Source organism: Eutrema salsugineum, unplaced genomic scaffold (genome assembly GCF_000478725.1).
Source record: "Eutrema salsugineum unplaced genomic scaffold, Eutsalg1_0 scaffold_1, whole genome shotgun sequence".
Taxonomy (NCBI): Eukaryota; Viridiplantae; Streptophyta; class Magnoliopsida; order Brassicales; family Brassicaceae; genus Eutrema; species Eutrema salsugineum.
In genome coordinates, this window is record NW_006256909.1 from 7,763,916 (window position 1) to 7,788,970 (window position 25,055).

Below are 25,055 nucleotides of genomic sequence, written 5' to 3' on the forward strand. Positions count from 1 at the left end.
GTCCACTGAGCTAGAGAGTGACATTACAGTGTGGCCCCTACAGTGCTATTTGGCGAACACTTGGATAAGGGAACAAAAGTGTCGGTGGTCACAATATTTCCATTTTTGTTTTAATGAAAATGTTCAGAATTTTTTTACGTGAATACTGAATATACGAATTCAGTGTAATATTGGTAACACAGATACTTCTTTATCCTTCTATGAATTTCTTAAAAAATAGGTATACTGTCCTCTCATTTTATAGAGCCGTTACTATATTTTACCTCTTTTCGTATTACCAAAACTAGTGAATTCGATTCACTCTAATCAAAATAAGTTCTGTAGATGCTGAAAAAGGAGAAATATAGTAGTCCCCACTAAAAAACTAATAGGAGGCCTTTAGCTTTTGGCGCACCGGTTATCATCAAAGAAATATAAAGTGTTATTTGTATAAATTTGAAAAAATTTGTAGGTTGGATTTTTTTTAGTTTAATTGTGAACCTTGGCCCTTGAATTTAGATAAAATTATACTACTCAACACTATTCTAAATTGTCCTATGAACTAGTGACATAAATCAAATTTAACCTAATAAGTTATTTTTTTTTTTTAAAAAAGTGAACACTCAATAGTGATGTGTTGTGAACGAGTTTTAAACTTGGAACAGCTCATCTCGAGATTCAAGATGAAATCAATATTTGAGACGACTTTACAATGCATAAGCCTCTCTACTGACAATCCCTTATTACATTTAGTAAATTAATTGAATAGATAAATAATTTCAGAAGAAAAAGTAATTGAATATGTCCAACTGGAATCATAACTTAGATTAAATATTCGAACTCAGCTTGTAAAGGATAAGAATCCACCTTGACTTCATCGAAATGAAAGATTCCCTGATATAAAGGAGCGGTTTAGCCGCTGTATCGACAATAATGAACATTTCAGATAATTACAACTCAACCCGTTAACGTTTTTTACTTTAGCTATCACACCCCATATATCACAGTTGTTACAGCCGCCCCCTTTGTATTAACAACAAAACAAGCAGATTTTTTCATAGGGTCCACTCATACACTCATAGAGACCAAAAAACAAAACTTGGTGATTGGTTTAGCTAACGAAAACACCCTTCTAGATGAGATAAACCACCCAAAATGCCATCCACTTTAAATCTCCAACAAACTTATTTATTGTCTCATAGGCACTGTGTACGGCGTAGTGTAAGTCATCTAGTATTAGTAACAAGTGTGGTTTTTAGATTTCTTACCCAGATTATCTTTTCATAACAATGTATGATATACATTTAAATCTAAAATATAAAAGACGGACGATGAGCCGATGACCGAATATGTAAGTTTAATTTATTATTAAGAAAATGACGGATAGGACAGAGACATACAATTATTGTAGGGTAATCAATTATAATAATCTTTTTGGTTTCTCAATAGTTAAAAACGAATAATTTATAAACTAGAGCTTAATAGTCTTTTAGTATATGATATAATCACAAAAATGTATTCGTAGAAACGTGGAAGCTTCACCTACCTGCATTAGTTTACTGTAATCTCCAAATTAAACCTTTAGTTTTACTGAAAAAATAAATAAAGAAGAAAACAGTATTTCCTTTATTTAAGGACGCTGCATTGCTTGCTCAGTGACTCAACTCAAGAGTGGTGTTGTGTGAGAGAGAGAAGAAGAAGGAGAAAGATAAAAAAAAATGGGAGGAAAAGGTGCGATGATGGTGGCGATACTCTGCCTTTGGGCACTCTCTGCAACATCAGAAGCAGTTGTAACAGAGGAGGAGCCCGGCTTGATGATGAACTTCTACAAGGACACGTGTCCTCAGGCCGAAGACATCATCCGTGAACAAGTCAAACTCCTCTACAAACGCCACAAGAACACCGCTTTTTCTTGGCTCCGTAACATCTTCCACGACTGCGCCGTGGAGGTCCCAACTCTCTCTCTCTCTCTTACTCTCTCTCTGTCTCTAGATCTCTCTTTCTCTCAATGATATTTCATGTTTTGCGTGATGGGATAGGATTTCTTGGATGATTTTAGTGGAAAAGTACCAATCGTTGTGTAAAACATAGCTTAAGGTTAGAACTTTTTACTTGAAACAGAGCTAAAGATTAACTCTGTTTTGTAATACAGTCATGCGATGCGTCGCTTTTGCTTGATTCCACAAGAAGAGAGCTAGGAGAGAAAGAACACGACAGGAGCTTCGGTCTGAGAAACTTCAGGTACATAGAGGAGATCAAGGAAGCTCTTGAGAGGGAGTGCCCTGGTGTTGTCTCTTGTTCCGACATTCTCGTCTTGTCCGCAAGAGAAGGCATTGAAGCAGTAAGTTAAAAACAAGTCGTGCTGTTTCTTTCCCTTGTTACGAAACTGCGTATTGTTGTTTTTTTTTTTTTTTTTTCTGTGGGATGTTTTTATTAAGTGTGTGTGTGTGTGGGATATTGTTTTGTAGGTGGGAGGACCGCATATTCCGATGAAGACAGGAAGGAGAGATGGACGTAAAAGCAGGACTGATATGCTTGAGTCTTATCTTCCCGACCACAACGAGAGTATCTCTGTAGTTCTTGAAAAGTTCAAATCCATCGGAATCGACACTCCCGGCCTCGTCGCTCTCCTCGGTACATTATTCTTTCTCCTCCTGAACTATCTCTCACTAGTCTCCGTGCAAAACGTATCGCTTGAAAGTCAAAACTCTTGACCACCCAAGAAATTATTTACATATTCCAATACAAGGGTATTATCGTCAATTTTGACTCATGCATGAAAACACTCTTAGGAAGATTAGTGAAACGACTTGAGCTAGTCTTGTCGGCTCGCATCGGAGTATGCGATCTGAGTCGGATAAGTTGGATATTATAAGATTTTGACTTTTTTTGTTATGACACGTGCGCAGGATCTCACAGCGTGGGAAGAACTCATTGTGTTAAGCTGGTGCACCGTTTGTACCCTGAGGTTGATCCGTCTTTGAACCCGGACCACGTTCCTCACATGCTTCACAAGTGTCCTGACTCGATCCCTGACCCAAAAGCGGTCCAGTACGTGCGTAACGACCGTGGTACGCCCATGGTGCTAGACAACAACTACTACCGTAACATCCTGGACAACAAGGGTTTGCTCCTTGTGGACCACCAGCTCGCACACGACAAACGGACCAGACCAATTGTTAAGAAGATGGCTAAGGACCAGGCTTACTTCTTCAAGGAGTTCACTAGAGCGATCCAGATCTTGTCTGAGAACAATCCTTTGACTGGTTCCAAGGGTGAGATCAGGAAACAGTGTAATCTGGCCAACAAGATCCACTGAGGTTGGAAAGAGTGAGAAAAGAGAGAGCGCCTCTTTGTGTTTGGGGTTTTCTCTGCACTTACTTGGCATTGAGCTAAGATGAATAAATAAATGTTTTAAGAAGTTGAAATGAAATGAAGGGTGATGATGAATGCATCATGGTGGTGACCACATGCACTCTTCTTTTTGTGTGTTGTTGTTTTAGCCTTAATGCTTTAATTATGATGGTAGTGGGTCTTTCGAGTTATTTAATCAAAATGTTGTTTCTTTTGTTGATTTTGGGTTGTAGTGGGGTTGATGGCATGGATGTATGATATGATGGACTGGTGTATGGGTATCAAGTAGTATGATGATCTAATGATAAGTGAATGGTGGAATCGTACCTTAAATTTTAGTTTAATTTCATGAAATGATATACATATTAATATGTTGAACCAATGAAATAGCTATAACTTGTTCAACATGCATGATATTTACAGCATCTTTTTTTTAGCGACCTCACTAAAATTTGTTTTTTTTTTTGGTAGTAAATGACATATGAATGGTGGTGGCGTGTACTGTAAACACCAAGTGTAGTGATGTGTGGGTAAAGGTATTTTTTTTGTTTTTTTTGTCATTTGTAAATTTTTATTCATCACGATCTGCAACAAAATTTTTATTCATCACGATCATTTTTTTATTTTTCATTTTTTTTATCCTCCTCTCTCTGAAATCTTATCGTCTCCCTTCTCTCTCGCCTGCTTCACTGAGTTTTCGATTCCGGCCGACGGCCGTGGACTTCTAAAGCCACGGAGTCGGTTCGGCTTGGTTTGCTTTTCTTCGTCTTTCTCTTTGTCTAGTTGGTCTAGTTGTTTTGTTCATCAATTTTGTTAATTTTTGTTGGAGATAGGTATAGATCTAAGAATTTCCTTCCTCGTTCTAGCCTTTTTCTTTGGTTGGATGGGCTTTCAGAATTGGTGTTTCTGTTCTCCAGTTCTGGTAAGCTTCTATTTGGTTTTGAGTTTTCGTGAAGCAGATCTAAGATCTAGATCGCCAGATTTGTAGTTGGTGGCTTTGTTTGAGATTGTGGTGCTTCTATGAACGACGCGCCTCTAGTTCAAGTTATGGTCATGTTCTCTCTGGTGTTGGTATGCTTTGTCTATGGGTGCTTTTGTTCGTGAAGTTTCTGGTTTGTGAAAGAATGCTTTTCCTTGGTCTTGCGAGCAACGGGACGGTGAGTCTTATGATCGTCAACAAATTCCACCTCTGTGCTGGGTTTCCTCCAGCTCGATAGTAAGGAATAGGAGCTTCGGCTCTTATAGCATTAAGTTGTGGGTCGTCGAATGATAAAAAGGTGTTTATTCGTCTACCTCGGTTGATCTACTGCTTGTGAATTCAACTCTGTGGCTTCATGATCCGTCAGAGCAATATAATGAGTTTTTGCAAGGGTGTCAGCTTCAATAAATCGGCTGTTGGGTGTTCTGCTCCATTTCATCTTTCAATTCGCAGATGCTTTTCTTTTTAGAAGTGTTTAATTATTGTGATTTTATTTTGCTTCTGTTTGCTCATGCCTTATAGTTAGTTTTAGCTTATCTTAGTCTCTGGAGATGTTCTTATATTCTGCCAGCTGTTGGCTCTGGAAAATTAGTTCATTTTTCCAGCTTTGTTTCCGAAGACTTCTGTTGTCCAAGTCTTTGGTTAAAGGTATTTCTTTGCAGTACAATTTCAACCAATTAGAAAAAACAAATATTAAAACATAATCCACAGAGACATTTGGCTATACTTTATAAAAAAAGAGAACCTTCTTTTTTTTCACAAGAGAACCTATATATTATGTACTACAGTGTCAGCGAGAATTTAAAAATGATACATGGTGATGGCATCATCTTGTTAGGTTCTATTTTAGATTCTAGTTCTACCTGTCATTTAATCCATTTTATGTTCCAGCTTCTTCTTTTTTTGTCGTCTATTTTTCAGCTGAATTTCAGACGATTACAAACCCATCAAATTTTTATTTGATAATATTCGCGTGGGTTTTTTTTCTTATTTCTAGGACCTTGCACTCTTTAACTATGTTTTTCAGAAATAACATTTCCGTCTTTGGGAGTTTGTATATGTAAATTCACAGAAACTTACACATATGTCATTTTACGTATACTAAAAAATGGTCACCAGCACATAAAATTGCAAAATCAATAGCCAAAAGTGTTGAGACACCTTAATCTCACAAAATAATCTAATTTGAATTACATTCATTAACAACTTTTTAAAAAGAATAACAAACACATTAATTAATTATTATTATGAAAAATCTTTTATTAAAAATATATAAATCAAAAATTGAAAAATCTTAATTATTTAAAGAAACTAAAAATTATTTAATTTGAATTCTTCTTAAAAATAATTACAAAATGCGCCACTGACTCCCGAACATAACACCGCAAGGACTGCCACAAGTACTATTCTTTGGTCTCACCTAAAAAAGAAAAGAGGAGTGAGTATTCGGAGAAAAATACTCAGTAAGGTGGTGCTTTTGGAACACACAAGATTCTTTGACATATTATTTGAAATAGCAATAATGTATAATCAACTTAGAATAACTAATATTATTATATAATATATATGTTATTATATAATATATATATATATATGATTTTAATATTTATAAATAAATAAAATCATTCAATCATACAAAACAAACCTAAATAATCTACTTCATATTCCCAAAGAATGTCCGTCAATGGTACTCATTTTCTGCCACCACCCGTTCTGGGCTTGACAGGTTACCGGTGCGACCACCCTCAACAGGGTTTGACTATGGCTCGTCAGCCCTTTCTCGATCACTACAACTTCACAATATTCAGTCATTCACTGTAGGCCGTCAAATAATTTATCGATCACTACAACTTCATAATATTCAATTCTTCGCTATAGGCCATCATTAACCAAATAAGTACTATTCCAACTAGCAACTAAGTATTTTATATTCTTATTATCATATTTCAATATTATTCATTATGTATCATCATCAATAAACAATCAATAATCAATATCAATCACCTTTTATCAAATACCAATTATCAATCATATTTAATACCTACACTAAACATACACACATTACTAAATCAACTAATATATCTTAGAAATCCTTGTCCTCACCTTTGCTGAAGATTATCAAACTCAGCTCACTCGGATGGATTTGATACACAACATAAAAATGGTCATAACTTTCTGTTCACAGCTCGGAATTGATATCTGAAGATTGATCTGGAAAGCTGGGTCGAAGATCTTCACGCCGGTATATAGATCGTCTTCTGGATCTTCCTAGATCGCCGGAAAAACGCATCTCAAGTTAGCTGCTCGCGGATTGGATTCTGCACAGATATGCCTCGGGAAAACACCTATAACTTTCAAACCATAACTCCAAATAATGAACGGCTTTCGGTTATATCTAGATCTAAGGGTCAGGAACATTCTCACCAATTTTCAGGTCGATCGGACTTCAAATAAGTCGTCCACAGTCCTTTGAAGTTGCTGCGTCGAAGCAGATTTCTGAGTTACAAGATGATGCAGATGATACTTGCGCAGAAAGAAAGCTTCGTTGTGGCCTGACCTTAACTCCGATGACAATGCCGTTTTCTCCTACGGCTTCATTGCATTGAGATCTTTCCAGAAACACCTTGATCACGGTTTAACTCTCTCTGAAACAGCGGGAATCGCATTCACAAAACCCCATCTTGAATCTGTGTCTTTTCCCTCAACTCTCTTCTCTTTTTCTTCTCTTCTCTTTCTTCTCTTCTCTTCTCTTATGGCGCAGCTGTTTCTCTTCTCCATTTTTTTTTGTTTCATTAGTTTTGGTTTAGGTATTTTGGTTTAGAGAAAAAGAAATTAAAATATGGATTTGGGCTTAATGACGGTTAAAGGAATAGGATTAGAGTTTAAAGTTTTAAAAAGAAGAAGTCAAGAAAAAATTGGGCCAAATCTAAAGTTTGGGATGTCACAAGTGTGACTAAGTTTGACTAAGTTTAATCAACATCAAGCTTATAAAGCAAAAGATGAAAATGAAGTGGTTCATCGCCTTGGAGATTTCGACAAATTCGACAAGCAGATGTATTCAGGGAATGTCTTATCGGTGATGTCAAGGGTATGTTGCGCTTGTATGAAGCGGCTCACGTAGTCACTTGGGGACTAGATGATGAAATGGGCGAAGCGTTGAGATTCAAATCGATTCACTTGAAGTTGTTTGCTGGATACTAATTTTGGGCCTGTTGAATTTATGACGCAGCCCATGAGACTTGGTATTCGTGTTTTACGGGGTTGATGACTTGATGGGCTGGTGGTATCTATGATTTATTTTATGTTTTTCGGATCGACATATTTTTATTCGATTTAAATATGGATATTTGATAAGATAACGAATCCGTTCATATATATATATATATATACTAATAAAAGTTGAAGCTAAATACTTCTAAGGGTGTCCACATAAGATTTAAAAGAGCAATTTTATTGGTCCACATCAGCATTCATAATTAAGGAAAATTTATAATTTTTAATATTATTGCTAAATAAGAAAATTAAGAAAGTTTACAAATTCTAATATTATTGTTGAATAAAAAATTTCTGTATAAATTTTTTATTGGTCCACTTCAACACTGAAAATTAGAAAGTTTTCAAATTCTATTATTGTTTTTAAAAATTATTAAAGATAAAGAAATTATATATAAAATTTATATTAATAATAAAAACTAAAATAAATAATAATAATTTTTAAATTAGATATATACACACATATTTAGAGACTCTTACATTAATATCCAAATTTTTGTCACATAACTATAATAATTTTTTTTTCCTGTGTGTGCAACCATTTAAAAAAAAATAGATTTTGAAATTATATGCAATGGCACGTGCATTACAAATATAGGCTTTAAATATAGATAATTGTTTTAAATAGATAAAAAATAATTTAACATCCAAATTTTTGTCACATAACTATAATAAATTTAAGTTATGTTTTATGTATGTACAATCATTTCAATTAAAAAAAAACAAAAGAAACATGTCAAGTGATTGATACCCAAAATTTTTGAAAAACGAAGCACTAAAAATAGAGAAAGAAGTTCCGTCATTAAGGCAAAGGAGACTGAGGTATACGAGAAAAATCTTTAGAATAACATGGCATCTGGCAAAGTTTTAGCTAGCAACCTAATCTGAACCACAAGGTAACAATTATCTGAACTAAACAGTATCAGAATACATTCAGTAAGCCTCAAAACATGTAGGAGAGACCAAAATCACTTGCCGCAACAGGCCTCGTGTGAGATCTTCCAGCGTTAATATCTAAATTACAAATAAAACATGAAGCTATATGCCTCTAAAAGTGTCCACATAGGATTTAAAATTTCAGTTCTATCGGTTCATATCAATATTTAAAATTAAAAAAAAAATTTAAATTTTAAAACTGTATTGTTAACAAAAGAATTATTTATAGAAAAATAAAAGTTGAAGCTACATGCCTCTAAGGATATCCACATAATCTTATATAATATATTATGCAAAAATGATTGAAAAAATACATTTGTATATTCGATTTGGAATTGCAATAGATTAACGAAGAAGTTCTTAATCTTGAGTTATTCAGTTTGTTATTCATTTTTCTAAATTTGTATTTAGAAAATTGTACCAATTTTGCCTACTTAATTATAATTAGAAGAAGTGACAATGAATATGATTAAACTGAATATAATCATAAAACAAATCATTAAAACAAATAAAAATAATATATTTATTGAAAAAAACAGATATAACAAGAATAAAAATGAACATGATGAAAATTTTTTTTCATTCTTATTAGAAGAGATGATGTATAATCATTAAAAAAATATTTAAAAGTTAACACAACTAATTGACAAAAATATATTTAATTCATAAATTTTGTGTGATTTTAATCATTTCATATTCAACTATTTTTTGGTTTCAAATTTAAAGTTGTTATTAATCTCAAAGCAAAATTTTTATTTATTAGTTTGTTTTTTTAATTAATAGATCAAAAAAATTGTATTGGTTAAACAAGAGAAGAAAAAAGATTAAATTAAATTTTTTTTTAAAGATCACATATATTATTGGAATGAAAGTGAAAATGATGAAAAAAAATTATATTCTTGATTTGAAGAAGTGAATGTATAATATTTTATCGTCATATCAATACTATGTTTAAAAAATAGCACTTACTTATTTTGTAAAAATTTTTGAGTATATTAACTTATAAATGTTTTACCAAATATTATGTTTTTTGAAAAAAGACATATTGTATATAGATTATAAAAAAAACCGTTGAAACCTCACAATTTACATAAAAATTATTAGATTAACATCATAATATTTTAATATATTATTAAAATACTAATGTATAAAATTTATATCTTAATAAATATAATTGATTGCATATAATTTTTATCAACAAAATACCCACGCGTAGCGTGGATGCAAAATCTAGTTTATTTAAAATGTCACTTTAGAAAAATTATGAAAAATAAATTAATTAAGTTATTTATGAAAAGATAACGAATCCGCTCATTTATTTAAAATGTCATTTCTAAACTTTTTGGTTCTTAGTTTTTTCCAAGTTAATAGTCTGATGATAATTAGTTATATTCTTAAAAATATATAGATATATATATATATATATATATGTTAATTAATCTATATGTAATTACAAATATGCATCGATTGATATGAATGGATTTCCCAATTATTAAACGTTAGAATATGCATGTATGGTTTACTTCGTTTTTACTGGACATTTAGATTTTCTTGGCAAAGGAGCTGAAGCTGAGGATGAAGCTTCCTGAGAAGATTGATCTTTTTTGCTATGAAATTGCAAATGTGAACTAAATCAATTTTGATGTAGATACATTGATTCGGATCACCGGTTCCATGAAACTGCTTCTGCTCTTCCTTGTTTTTTTCTTATTAGGAGAAAATTGGATTGGTCCTAATCAATATGGTCTAAAGAATGGTGGAGCCATACATTAAACTTCTTCGACGTTAAGCACAATGATTTTTGTCTGTGACAACTTTTCAAAAGTCTCTCTTGTTCAATAGAGTCAACGTTTTTTAAGTCATTATATTCTAAGAAAACAAAGAAATCAATCTCTTTGCACCATTCTATCTCCAAATATCTTTCTAGCAAGCTCCTTGATCCTCTGTCCACCACACAAATGGTTTCTTCCTTTTTCATTACCATTCTTGCTGCTGCAATATGCTTCTTCATGATTTTTAGGAAAATCAGATCCCGTCGTCAAGCAAACAAAGAAATCGATCCTTCTTCTTTGTCTCACAACTGGACACACGACGTTTTTCCGAGCTTCCGTGGGGAAGATGTCCGCAGAAGCTTTCTCAGTCATATTCAAAAGGAGTTTGAAAGAAAGGGAATCACACCGTTCAATGATAATGGAATCAAGAGAGGAAAATCAATCGGTCCTGAACTCATACGGGCGATTAGAGGATCTAAGATTGCAATCATCTTGCTCTCCAAGAACTATGCTTCTTCAAGATGGTGTCTTGACGAATTGGTGGAGATTATGAAGTGCAGGGAAGAGTTGGGCCAAACTGTGATGGCCATTTTCTATAAAGTAGATCCATCTGATGTAAAGAAGCAGACCGGATATTTTGGGGAGGTTTTTAAAAAAACTTGTGCCGGTAAAAGTAAGGAGGATATTCGGAGATGGAGACAAGCTTTGGAGAAGGTGGCCAAAATCGCTGGTTACCATTCAAACAGATGGTTTGTTCTCTTGAGATCTGCTTGCTCTTAATCTTTTCAAAACACATCAAAATATAATATACAAGATTATTAGATTTTATGAAGAGTTCTTAAAAGTCAAAGAGTTACTTTTCTTTCTAAAATTTCAAAAACCCTTACGATGTTAGAATTCTGGTGATATTTTTGTGAAATAAATGCTAAAATGTGGATTTTTTTTTATATTTAGAATTGCCTAAAATATATAGGTTTATTCGTATAAATCTACATACTTTTAATCATTCGTTTCATTGAATGAATGTATTCATTTTCCCTCTTGTTAGGGATAATGAAGCGGCTATGATCGAAGAGATCGTCATGGATGTTTTAAAAGAGTTGATTAATAATGCGCCATCAAGTGATTTCGACGGTTTCGTTGGGATGAGAGCTCATATGAAAAAGATGGAACCGTTATTACTCCTAGGCTCCGAGGAAGTAAGGATGATAGGGATTTGGGGTCCATCTGGAATTGGTAAAAGCACTATCGCCAGAGTTCTATTTAGCCAACATTCTAGCCAATTCCAACTTAGTGTCTTCATGCCTGATATCAAAAGATGCTATCCAAGACTTGCTTACAGTGAGTACAATAAGCAACTGCAATTACAGGAAGAGTTCTTGTCTTCAATATTCAACCAGAAGGATATCAAGATTCATCATTTAGGAGTTGCGCAAGACAGGTTAAAAGACAAGAGAGTGCTTGTGGTTCTTGATGACGTGGACCATTTGGTCCAACTAGATGCCATGGCGAAAGCAACTGGGTGGTTTGGTCCTGGAAGTCGGATTATTATCACAACACAAGACAAACAACTTTTGAGAGCACATAGGATTAACCATATTTACGAGGTGGATTTCCCACGTTACGATGAGGCTCTTGAAATCTTCTGCATGTATGCTTTTGGTCAAAAGTCTCCATATGATGGTTTCGAGAACCTTGCTTGGGAAGTTACAAGACTTGCTGGTAGGCTCCCTCTGGGACTAAAGGTTATGGGATCTTATTTGAAAGGAAGGCCCGAGGAGGAGTGGAGGAAGGAACTACCAAGGTTAAGGACTAGCCTCGACGGAGACATTGAAAGCGTCTTGGAATTCAGTTACAATGCCTTAGGTGCTGACGATAAAGAATTATTTCGTTATATAGCTTGCTTTTTCAACAATGTAACGAGGGAGAAAGTGGAAACACATCTAGCAAATCATTTCCCCAATGTGAGTCAAGGTCTTGAGGTCTTAGCTGAGAGATCTCTCATATCTATCACCACCAGCTACAACGGCTTGACCCCCGAAGATGTCTGTATGCATGATTTGCTAGCACGGTTTGGTAGAGAAATTGTTCGTCGACAATCCCTTTATGATCCTGGGCAGCGTCAGTTTTTGGTTAATGCGCAAGATATATGCAAAGTACTGAAGAATGATACACTGGTAAGTTTTCACATTATCCTTCACTGCATGTTGCTCCTTAGACAATACGAAATTTAATAACTAACCATATATATTTACGTATGTGTCATTGGATTCTTTTTCAGGGTAGCGAAAGAGTTGTAGGCTTAGAATTCGATTATGATGAGATCGAGGATGAGTTAATAATAAGTGAGGGAAGCTTTGAAAGAATGTCTGGTCTCCAATTCTTAAGGACAACAAGGGGCCACAGATATAAACACTCAAGCCCAAACTCTCTACCTCGAAAAGTTAAATTACTTGATTGTGGACATTCTTTGATGACATGCCTGCCTTCTAATCTTAATACGGATTCGCTCGTCGAGCTAAACATGCCTGACAGCAAGCTTGAGAAATTGTGGGATGGAATTAAAGTAAGTCATTTTCTTTCTCTAAAACTTTGTATATACTTCGGTTTTATTCGAATACATAATTCTTGTTGCTGGAATTAAATCTCAATGGCATTATAATGTGTTTATGAGTTTTTTTTTTTTTTTGTGATGAGTTCACTACTAAGTGTATCAACGTACGTATTTGTTTCTCTGTACAGACGATTAGAAATCTCAAGTGGATGGATTTGAGTGATTCTAAAAATCTGAAGGAACTTCCTGATCTTTCAACTGCCACTAATCTCTGTGAACTGAAACTTCGATATTGCTCAAGTTTGGTGAAGCTCCCATCTTCTATTGGGAATGCTACTAAACTTCTGAAATTGGATCTCAGTGATTGTTGGAGTCTAGTGGAGCTCCCATCTTCTATTGGGAATGCTACTAAACTTCTGAAATTGTATCTCAGTGGTTGTTGGAGTCTAGTGGAGCTCCCATCTTCTATTGGGAATCTTATTAATCTCACGGAGTTGGATCTCAGGTTTTGTTGGAGTCTAGTGGAGCTCCCATCTTCTATTGGGAATGCTACTAAACTTCTGAAATTGGATCTCAGTGGTTGTTCAAGTCTAGTGGAGCTCCCATCTTCTATTGGGAATCTTATTAATCTCACAGAGTTGACACTTAGTCGGTGCTCAAGTCTAGTGGAGCTCCCATCTTCTATTGGGAATCTTATTAATCTCACAGAGTTGACACTTAGTTGGTGCTCAAGTCTGGTGAAACTTTTGAAAGGCTGCTCAAGTCTAGAGGCTCTTCCAATCATCATCGACATGGAATCTCTCGATACACTTTATCTCACTGGCTGCAAATCGTTGAAAACCTTTCCTGTGATTTCCACAAAAATTAAGTCTCTCTCTATTATTGAAACTGCAATAGAAGAAATTCCTTCGTCATTCAGGTCATGGTCTCGTCTTGAGGACTTGCGAATGCCGTACTGTGAAAACCTGGCGGAATTTCCGCATGTTTTTGGCTGCATCACGGAGCTTGAGGTGAGCAATACAAGAATACAAGAAATTGCTCCATGTGTCAAGGAAATGTCTCGTCTACAGAGACTTGTAATCAAGGGATGCACAAATCTGGTTTCGCTCCCAGAGCTTCCAGGCTCCTTAAGATTCCTGCTTGCAGAAAATTGTGAGTCACTAGAGAAACTAGATTGCTCTTTTTACAAGAGAGTGTTTGATTATCTCTTGTTTTGCAACTGCTTCAAACTGAATCAAGAAGCAAGAGACCTTATCATCAAGACATCGATTAGTACTAAGTATGCAATGTTACCCGGAGAAAAAGTGCCTCCATATTTCACTCACCGAACTAATGGGAGTTCCATCTCAGTGAATTTGATTGGAAGTGATACACATTTTCCTTTATCCTTGAGATTTAAGGCTTGCGTCTTGACTGGGGAGCAATCGTATGCTATGTATTGGAATTTAAATTGTTGTATCAATGGTGTCAAGGTTAAGGTTAAGATAGTGGGTTCCATCGACCATTCGCTGCATCTATTGATATTCAAATTTGAAGCAGAGGTGAGTTCCAGTGAATTACTCTTTGAATTCAAATCCGTACGCTTTCCGACATGTGAGATTGGAGGATGCGGGATACGAATTTTGATATAAAAGGAGGATATCCAATATAATTTCAATTTTTCATTCATAACTAAGAAAAACTTTACTTTCAAGTTGATGTTTATTTTTATTATTATAGTGTGATATTCTTGGATTGATGTCTCTTATTAAAATTAACAGATAAACTGAAAAACGTTGCTAAAGCAAAAAAACAGAGCTATGCATTCCTTGTCTGCCTTAAATATCAACCCTACAGTTGCTATATCATAAATCTTTGTTTCAAACTCGTTTGAATGATCATCAACAAACAAAAAGAAATTCTGAAGCTTGTGTAAATTCTAAGTCAGTTGAGATAACTTTTAGTTGGATTTGGGAATGAAGATTCCATTCAAGATCATTTACTTTTCGTAAAAGTTTTCCTCGGTTTAGGTCTGCAACTCTTCTACATGATTCTATAAAAATATATCTTCCCCTTTTTCGATTAATCATCAAAGAACTGGGATTAACTTTCTCTGTTTGTGGCTTTGTGTTACCACTTCTCATCATCACTCAGAATTCTTCATAGTTTATTCTTCCATCCTGCATAAAAAGAGAAACCCATCAATGTCAATGTTAGCTTAAGACTTACTGCTCATAACATCTTTGATGCTATATACAAGGAGAAAATAACTTACATTATCTGTGTCCACTTCCGCTATGATCTCTTTGATGCTAGCTTCGTCTCCCATATCATACTCTTTCATAGCTGATTCCAACTCATCCATTGTGATAAACCTGTGCATGTCAAATCCACATTGGTGTCTTAATATATATCTCCAAGTCTATATTTTGCTTGTTCCTCAAAGGGCCAAACTTACCTGCTATTGTCTTTGTCAAAGTATTGGAAGGCTTTGAATAAGTGCTCATCTCGATCCACTCTGTATCTATGCATCGTCGCTGACATAAACTCGATGTAGTCTATTGTTCCATTACCATCTACATCAGCCTGAAACATTTTATACATCAAAAGGCTTCTCTTCTCATGTTCTATCTTTGAAGATAAGAATATGGAATGAATAGAAAGAGGATGGCAATACTAACAGCTTCCATGAGTTGCTTAACCTCAGCTTCAGAGAGTTTAGAACCGAGTTTAGCCAGCCCGGTTTTCAGTTCTTCGTTAGTGATTGTCCCGCTTTGATCGGTATCCATATTCGCAAACATGGTTTTGAGACCTTTAATTTCCTCTTCAGAGAGACTCTCTGCAATAACCTGCAAAACAAAAACAAAAAGCAGAAACACGACCAATGATTAGCTAGGAAAAATGGAAGAGAATGTTTACTTGAAGAATAGAAGTTTGTAGCTTTACCTTAAGAGCTAGCTTCTTAAGTTTGTTCATTGCTCGGAATTGCTTCATCCGAGATAACACAGCACTATCAATAGGCTTGTCCGGAGCTTCTCCGCCTCTGATCCAAGGATGATCTATGAAAAAGAACATTGAAAAGTATGTTCTTTGGTTAGTAGACTAATCTTGAAGAGACTAAATGCACTTTACCAAGAGCTTGTGCGGCTGAGATTCGTTTCTTAGGGTCCTTAGTAAGCATCTTCCTCACAAGGTCCTTAGCACTCTCAGATATAGAAGGCCATGGTTGGCTCTCAAAATCAATTTCTCCCTTAATAATCTCATCAAATATCCCTTTTTCAGTTTCTACAATGTAACAACAACAGCATAAAACAATATATAAATACATAACTGAATGGTTAAACCGAAACAAACAATTTGTCAGCTTTCATTACCTGCCCAAAAAGGAGGCACACCACAAAGCAAGATGTATAGAATAATCCCTGCACTCCAAATATCGATTTCCTTTCCATAACTTCGTCTTAATACTTCAGGAGCAATATAGTAAGCACTTCCAACTATATCCCTGTAAACTTTCCCTGCAATTTTGTTTTCCATTTGTTAAAACAACAGATCAAGCTTATGAACACCAGATTCAACTAACCAAAATGGCATAACTTGACAGACAAATAAGGATTACAACACACAAGTTCTAAACAGTTACGCACATTCCCAAGTTCACACAAAACTTGTAAAACCTCTGTTTTGAAGCTTACCACTATATACTAAACTATAAGCAGAGTAACGTAAGAATAGATTACTCCTGTCAAAATCTATTATTATCGTATCTAAACATCGGTTTAGAATCTTTGATAAATCTAAAACACTTGCATATAATCAAAAGCAGAACAAGTTGTATAGCAGAGCCGTGCTTAGGTTTATAGAGGCCTTAGACAAAATTTAAACATGTGGTCGTATTATAAAAATAATACTTTATAAAAAACTATAACAATGAATTAAAACATACAAAAATAATGATAATAAATAATAGATAATATAGAAATTCTAAATTATAATTATTTTCATTTTTCCTACAAAAGCATTTATCAAATTCACATATTCAATTTTTTTAATCAATTCTTTTTATTAATATAATAATCAAACTGTTTAATTTCTCTAATAACAATAAAAATGTTTAAGATTATGAACTTTTTAAAACAAATAAATTAAATACATGTATTAAACTATATATGTAAGCCTATTTTTGAAATAAATGTGGCCTTATAATTTTGTTAACTTTGATGTGGCCTTAGGCCATTGCCTAATTTTTTATACCTGAGGCACGGCTCTGTTGTATAGTATTCTCACCTTCTTCGATGAACACAGACAATCCAAAATCAGTAGCCTTGAGCATAGCATTCTCATCTTTACTAGCGAGCAAGAAGTTCTCAGGCTTGAGATCACGATGCATCACACCCATGAAATGACAAATCTGTACAACATTCAGAATCGATCTAATAACACCTGCAGCTGCTCTCTCCGAGTAATAGAACCCATCAATTTTTTCTTTTTATAATATTAATTCGCGTGGGTTTTTATTCCTACTTCTAAAACCTTGCACTCTTTAATTATGTTTTTCAGAAATACATTTCCTTCTTTGGGAAATTATATTTGTAAATTCACAGAAACTTATACATATATCATTTTACGTTCACTAAAAAATGGTCATTAGCACATAAAATTGCAAAATCAATAGCCAGAAGTGTTACTAAGTTTAATCTACATCAAGTTTATAAAGCAAAAGATGAAAATGAAGTGGCTCATCGTCTTGGAGATTTCGACAAATCGAGAAGCAGATGTATTGAAGGAATGTCTTAACGGTGATGTCAAGTCTATGTTGATTGTTGAGCTTGTATGAAGCTGTTCACTTATTCACTTGGGGACTACCACTGATGATATAATAGACCAAAGGCCAAGCATTGAGATTCACATCGATTCACTTGAAGAGTTGAAGTTGTTTAGTGGATCATTTTATGGGCAGTAACTGAATTTGGGCAGTTTCGATATATGACGTGGCCCATGAGACTTGGTATTCATTTTTGACGGGTTGATCCGGAGAATATATATGTATCCATGATTATTTTTTTGTTTTGCGGATCGAAATATTTTCGATTCGTATCTACCCTAGAAGTTAGAACTAGTCAGTTATTCAATGTTTTTTATAGGATAATAACCGATCCGCTTATTTTTTAAAAAATTCAACTTAAAAGATTATGAAAAAAAAATTAAGATCACAGTGAAAATATTCATGTAAAGTCCTTTTTTTTTTCAAATTTAATAGTCTGATATTTATTTATATTTTTAAAATGTATAGATATTAATATAAATTTATCTATATATGTAAATTCAAATATGCATCCATTGATCTGAATGAAATTCCGAAATTTATAAAATTTAGTATTTTGTCATTTGTTTAGTTTCTAATTTCTTGGCAAAGAAGTTGAAGCTGAGGATGAAGCTTCGTTGAATTTAATAGTCTGATGAAGTTTTCCACTAATCTCTCTCAGGCAATAGAGTCAACGATTTGTGTCACAATATTCAAAGAAAACAAAGAAACCAAGCTCTTTGTTCCATTATTTTTTTCTTTTCTTTTATTGTAACAAGCTCTTGTTCCATTCTCTTTGTTTCATCTTTCTTCAAATATCTTTCTAGCAAGGTCCTTGATCCTCTCTCCACCGCACCAATGGATTCTTCTATTTTAATTACCATTCTTGCTGCTGCAATAGGCTTCTTCATGATTTTTAGAAAAATCAGATCCCATCAAGAAAACAAAGAAATCGATTCTTCTTCTTCTTCTTTATCTACTTCATCAGTTCCTCCATCTTTATCGTCTCCTTCATCAGTTCCTTCATCTTCTTCGTCTCACAACTGGATACACGATGTTTTTCCGAGCTTCCGCGGGGAAGATGTCCGCGAAGAATTTCTCAGTCATATTAAGAAGGAGTTTGGAAGAAAGGGAATTACACCGTTCAATGATAATGGGATCAAGAGAGGAGAATCCATCGGTCCTGAACTCATACGGGCCATTAGAGAATCTAAGATCGCGATCGTTTTGCTCTCCAAGAACTATGCTTCTTCAAAATGGTGTCTTGACGAATTGGTGGAGATTATGAAGTGCAGGGAAGAGTTGGGTCAAACTGTGATGGCCGTTTTCTATAAAGTAGATCCATCTGATGTAAAGAAGCTTTTAGGAGATTTTGGCAAGGTTTTCAGAAAAACTTGTGCGGGTAAAAGGAAGGAGGATATTGGAAGATGGAGACAAGCTTTGGAAAAGGTGGCCACAATCGCTGGTTACCATTCAAACAATTGGTTTGTTCTCTGCTTTGCTTTCAATTTTTTCAAACACATCAAAGAATATCCAGGAGTTACGTTTCTTTCTAAAATTTTATAAACCTAAGAATTTTAGACTATTGGTGATATTATTGGAAAATGAATGCTAAAAGGTGGATTTTGTTAGAATTGCCCAAATATATATATATATATATATATATATAGATATATATAATATCCAGCCAAAAACCACATATAATTTGAATTTGTAAAAAGAAAACGAAAATTACAATCACAAGACCACTTTTTTAAGCCTTCAAATCTGAATGAAATAGATAAGAATATTAAATCTAATCCTGCTCGTAGCATTTCTCTGTTCTGTCGAGGATTGTTCCCTTTAGCATTAATACATATAAGTTTTAAAGTCAAGTAGAACAAAAGTGTACGTGAATTTTTGATGAATATTGAACGAACCTACTCCATCTGTCCTCTTGTTAGGGATGATGAAGCGGCCATGATCGAGAAAATTGCCATCGACGTTTCAAACGAGCTGATTAATAATGCGCCATCAAGTGATTTCGACGGTTTCATTGGGATGGGAGCTCATATGGAAAAGATGGAACCGTTCTTACTCTTAGGCTCCAATGAAGTGAGGATGATAGGGATTTTGGGTCCTTCTGGAATTGGTAAGAGCACCATCGCCAGAGTTTTGTATAGCAAATACTCTCATCATTTCCAACTTATTGTCTTCATGGAGAATATCAAAAGACGTTATCCAAGACTTGCTTACGATGAGTACAGTACGAAACTGCAATTGCAGAACGAGTTCTTGTCCCAAATAATCAACCAGGAGGGAATCAAGATCCATCATTTAGGAGTTGCGCAAGATAGGTTAAAAGACAAGAGAGTACTTGTCGTTCTTGATGACGTGGACCATTTGGTGCAACTAGATGCCATGGCGAAAGAAACTCGGTGGTTTGGGCCTGGAAGTCGGATTATCATCACAACGCAAGATAAAAGGCTTTTGAATGCACACGGGATTAACCATATTTACGAGGTGGGTTTCCCACATGAAGATGAGGCTCTTGAAATCTTCTGCATGGCGGCTTTTGGTCAGAATTCTCCATATGAGGGTTTCAAGATCCTTGCTAGGGAGGTTACAGGACTTGGTGGTCGACTCCCTTTGGGACTAAGGGTTATGGGATCTTATTTGAAAGGAAGGTCCGAGCAGGAGTGGAGACAGGAACTACCAAGGTTAAGGACCAGCCTTGACGGAGAAATTGAAAGCGTCTTGGAGTTCAGTTACAATGCCTTACGTGCTGAAGATAAAGCTTTATTTCTTTATATAGCTTGTTTTTTCAACAATGAAAGGATTGAGAAAGTCCAAGTACATCTAGCAAAGAATTTCTCTAATGTGAGTCAAGGTCTCCAGGTCTTAGCTGAGAAATCTCTCATATCAATCAGCGGCTGGGGATCGATAGAGATGCATGATTTGCTAGCACGTTTGGGTAAAGAAATTGTTGGTAGACAAGCCATTCATGACCCTGGGGAGCGTCAGTTTTTGGTTAATGCCCAAGATATATGCCAAGTACTGAACAATGATACACTGGTAAGTACTTTTCACACTCTCTCCCCTTCACTAGCATGGTGCTCCATAGACCTTACAAAATTTGATAACTAACCATATGTATTTGGATTCTTTTTCAGGGTAGTAAAAGAGTTATAGGCATAGATCTCAAGTATCATGAGATCAAGGATGAGTTAAAAATAAGTGAGAGAGCCTTTGAAAGAATGTCTAGTCTCCAATTCTTAAGAACACGTGGTGATTCTAACTATGCCTTACAGCCAAGACCAAACTATCTACCTCCAAAAGTTACATTGCTGCATTGTGAATATTTTCCAATGACATGTCTCCCTTCTAGGTTCAATCCGAATTTCCTCGTGGAACTAAACATGCCTCGTAGCAGGCTTGAGAAATTATGGAAAGGAATTAAAGTAAGTAAATTTTGTTCTCTAGTATGTATTTCAGTTTTATTCGAATCTATAGTTCTTCTTTTTGGACATCATGCTTAAGGTGAAACAAAAATCTCAATGGTACTGTATTGTGTTCTAGGATAATTTTTCTTTGATGAATTCACTACTAAGTGTCTATCAATGTTATTGTTTCTCTGTACAGACGATTAAAAATCTCAAGTGGATGGATTTGAGTTATTCCGAAAATCTGAAGGAGCTTCCTGATCTCTCAACTGCCAGTAGTCTCCAAGAATTGAAACTTAAATATTGCTCAAGTCTGGTGAAGCTTCCATCTTCTATTGGGAATGCTGTTAATCTTCAAAAACTAGATCTCAGTAAATGCTCAAGTCTGGTGAAGCTCCCATCTTCTATTGGGAATGCTGTTAATCTTCAGAAATTAAATCTCAGTAGATGCTCAAGTCTAGTGGAAGTCTCATCTTCTATTGGATATGTTATTAATCTCAAGAAGTTGAATCTTTGTGGTTGCTCAAGTATAGTGAATCTCCCATTTTCTATTGGGAATGTCACTAGTCTTCAGAGATTGGATCTCAGTGGTTGTTTAAGTTTGGTGGAGCTCCCATCTTCTATTAGAAATCTTATTAATCTACAGAAGTTGGATCTTTCTGATTGCTCAAGTCTAGTTGAGCTCCCATCTTCTATTTGGAATGTTTTTAATAGTAACCTCAAGGAGTTGAATCTTCGTGATTGCTCAAGTGTAGTGAAGCTCCCATCTTTTATTGTGAATGTTGTTAATCTTGAGAAATTAAACATCAGTGGTTGCTCGAGTTTAGTGAAGCTCTCATCTTCAATGGGAAATGCTGTTAATCTCAACGAGTTAAATCTTAGTGGCTGCTCAAGTATAGTGAAGCTCCCATTTTCTATTGGGAATGTCACTAATCTTCAGGAGTTAAATCTTAAAGGTTGTTCAAGTCTAGTTGAGCTCCCATTTTCTATTGGGAATCTTATTAATCTCACAGAGTTGGATCTTTCTGGTTGCTCAAGTCTAGCGGAACTCCCATCTTCTATTGGAAATGCTGTTAATCTTCAAAAACTAGATCTCAATGGTTGCTCAAGCCTGGTGGAGCTCCCATCATCGATTGAAAATCTTCGAAATTTGTTGTACTTGCCTTTGAAAGGTTGCTCAAAGCTAGAGGCTCTTCCGATCAACATCAACATGGAATCTCTCCATAAACTTGATCTCACTGACTGCTCATCGTTGAAAAGTTTCCCTGAGATTTCCACAAATATTAAGTCTCTCTGGATTTGTGGAACTGCTGTAGAAGAAGTTCCTTCGTCATTCAGGTCATTGTATTATCTTGAGCACTTGCAAATGCAATACTGTGAAAACCTTGGGGAATTCCGCATGCTTTTGACCGCATCATGAAGCTGCACGTGAGCAATACAAGAATACAAAAACTTGCTCCATGGGTTAAGGGAATGTATCGTCTACATACACTTGTGCTTGAGAGATGCACAAATCTTGTTTCGCTCCCAGAGCTTCCAGGCTCCTTAAGAGTCCTGCTTGCAGAAAATTGTGAGTCACTAGAGACACTAGATTGCTCTTTTCACAAGACAGAGTTTGACCGTCTCAGGTTTATCAACTGCTTCAAATTGAATCAAGATGCAATAGACCTTATCATCAAGACATCGATTGGTCACTATGGCCATGCAGTCTTACCCGGAGAAAAAGTGCCTACGTACTTCACTTACCGAAACAATGGGAGTTCAATCTCAGTGAATTTGAATGAAACTGATACACATTTTCCTATATCCTTGAGATTTAAGGCTTGCGTCTTGCTGGTTAATAAGGGTGGCAATTGGAGTTTGAGGTATCTATATTGTCGCATCAATGGTGTCAATTCTAGGATTCCCATTCTCACCGAACTATCGCCATGTGGAAAGGAGCATCTGTTCATATTCGAATATGAAGCACAGGTGAGTTCCAGTGAATTAGTCTTTGAATTCGAATTTAGCGAGAAGAAATTGGAGATTGGAGAATGCGGGATACAAACTTCAGGTCCCTAGGTGTTATAAGGAGGATGTACAGTATAATTTCCATTTTCATTATTGTTTACTTCAAAAAAAAAAAAAACATTACTTTCAAGTTGATGTGCATTTTATGTATGATTGTCATTGTGTGATATTGGATTTATTTGAATTTAACTGATGAATTCACAATGTTTTTAATGCAATGCATTCCTTGTCTGCCTTAAATTATCGACCAAACAGTTGTTAATTAATTAATGGTATGTTCTTCCTTTTTCGACTAATCATATCGAAGGGATAGCAGAGATATTTTGTCACTCCTAATTTCTTGGCAACAGAGTTGAAGCCGAGGATGAAGTTTCCAGAGAAGATTGATGTCTTTTCTGTGTAGTGTGAAGTGTGAACTCATCAATTCTTGACGAAGAGACATGGACGTCTTCCTTGAAATTGCTTCTGCTCTTCCTTGCCCTTTCCTTCTTAGACCAGAAAACTCAAAACGGGGTTTTCCACAAATCTCTTTCAGTCAATGAAGACTACAGAGTCAACGTTTTATTATCACTATATTTTTTTTTAGAAAATATAATCACCATATTCAATTGTATCTTTCTAGGAAGCTTATTGGTCCTCTCTCCTCCACACAAACTGATTCTACTTCTTATCCTCACCATTCTTTGCTACTACAATATGCTTGTTCATGATATATAGAACATTCATATTCCATCAAGAAAACCAAGAATCGAAGATTGTCTTCTTTATCTACTTCATCACCTCCATTTTGTTGTTGTAATATACTAATACTTTATTCAGCAACAAAAAAAAAAAACAAAATGAGATTTCAATCGTTTTTGAGAGAATTTAAAAAACAGAGACGGATGGTAGAAAAGAGAAAGAAAAGGAAATCAGAGGAGCTTTCAAATCCAGTGAGAAAGAAGATCCGAGTGCCATCACCTCCATCTTTATCTCTTTCATCAGCTCCATCTTCTTTGTCTCCTTCATTACCTTCATCTCCTCCATCTCCTACATCTTTATCTCTTCCATTACTTCCATCTTCTTTATTTCTTTCATCACCTCCATATTCTTTGTCTCCTTCATTACCTTCATCTCCTCCATCTCCTACATCTTTATCTCTTTCATCACTTCCATCTTCTTTATCTCTTTCATCACCTCCATCTTCTTTGTCTCCTTCATCACTTCCATCTTCTTCATATCTTTCATCACCTCCATCTTCTATGTCTCCTTTATTACCTTCATCTTCTTCATCTCCTCCATCTCTTCCATCTCCTCGTTCATCTTCCTCGTCTCACAACTGGACACACGACGTTTTTCCGAGCTTCCGTGGGGAAGATGTCCGCAGAAGCTTTCTCAGTCATATTCAAAAGGAGTTTGAAAGAAAGGGAATCACACCATTCAATGATAATGGAATCAAGAGAGGAAAATCCATCGGTCCTGAACTCATACGGGCGATTAGAGGATCTAAGATTGCAATAATCTTGATCTCCAAGAACTATGCTTCTTCAAGTTGGTGTCTTGACGAATTGGTGGAGATTATGAAGTGCGAGGAAGAGTTGGGTCAAACTGTGCTGGCCATTTTCTATAAAGTAGATCCATCTGATGTAAAGAAGCTGACCGGATATTTTGGGGAGGTTTTTAAAAAAACCTGTGCCGATAAAAGTAAGGAGGATATTCGGAGATGGAGACAAGCTTTGGAGAAGGTGGCCAAAATCGCTGGTTACCATTCAATCAACTGGTTTGTTCTCTTGAGATCTGCTTGCTTTTAGTCTTTTCAAACACATCAAAATATAATTTACAAGATTATTAAATTTTATGAAGAGTTCTTAAAAGTCAAAGAGTTACTTTTCTTTCTAAAATTTCATAAACCCTTACAATGTTAGAGTTCTGGTGATATTATTGGGAAATAAATGCTAGAATGTGGATTTTTTGTTTATATATATATATATAGGTTTATTCGTATAAATCTAAT

General features: G+C 35.2%; 3 protein-coding genes across 19 annotated transcripts in view; all 3 read left to right on the plus strand.

Annotated features, from left to right (window-relative positions):
- The first annotated feature begins 1,493 nt into the window (after nt 1-1,493).
- LOC18028628 (peroxidase 42) lies at nt 1,494-3,677 on the plus strand. Its single transcript, XM_006413640.2, has 4 exons — nt 1,494-1,928; nt 2,132-2,320; nt 2,448-2,613; nt 2,889-3,677. Exons 1-4 carry the CDS (start codon nt 1,698-1,700, stop codon nt 3,296-3,298), a joined length of 996 nt encoding a protein of 331 aa, XP_006413703.1. The 5' UTR covers nt 1,494-1,697; the 3' UTR covers nt 3,299-3,677.
- Nucleotides 3,678-10,402: 6,725 nt separating this feature from the next.
- LOC18028632 (disease resistance protein TAO1) overlaps nt 10,403-25,055 on the plus strand; it is a 28,242-nt gene continuing 13,589 nt past the window's right edge. For 2 of the 17 annotated variants that reach the window (XM_024148795.1, XM_024148793.1), the window contains exon 1: nt 23,728-24,821. In XM_024148795.1, coding sequence (XP_024004563.1) covers nt 23,902-24,821 — 920 coding nt within the window. In that variant the 5' untranslated portion in view covers nt 23,728-23,901. Of the gene's footprint in view, nt 11,043-11,341; nt 12,471-12,574; nt 12,860-13,035; nt 13,382-17,131; nt 17,366-23,727; nt 24,822-25,055 lie in introns of those variants that run through there. The other 15 variants (XM_024148779.1, XM_024148781.1, XM_024148797.1 and 12 more) reach the window with 10 other exon arrangements.
- LOC18028631 (disease resistance protein TAO1) lies at nt 18,415-23,198 on the plus strand. Its single transcript, XM_024148798.1, is given in 5 exon segments — nt 18,415-19,114; nt 19,574-20,684; nt 20,783-21,070; nt 21,252-22,446; nt 22,449-23,198. Coding segments are annotated over 5 exon segments (3,885 nt in total). The 5' UTR covers nt 18,415-18,488; the 3' UTR covers nt 23,114-23,198.

Bases quoted from the DNA above. Each gene is read 5' to 3' on its own strand.
- LOC18028628 (XM_006413640.2), top strand. From the start codon at position 1,698: ATGGGAGGAAAAGGTGCGATGATGGTGGCGATACTCTGCCTTTGGGCA. The intron at 1,929-2,131 runs GTCCCAACTCTC...TTTGTAATACAG, and splicing joins TCCACGACTGCGCCGTGGAG to TCATGCGATGCGTCGCTTTT. The intron at 2,614-2,888 runs GTACATTATTCT...ACACGTGCGCAG, and splicing joins CGGCCTCGTCGCTCTCCTCG to GATCTCACAGCGTGGGAAGA.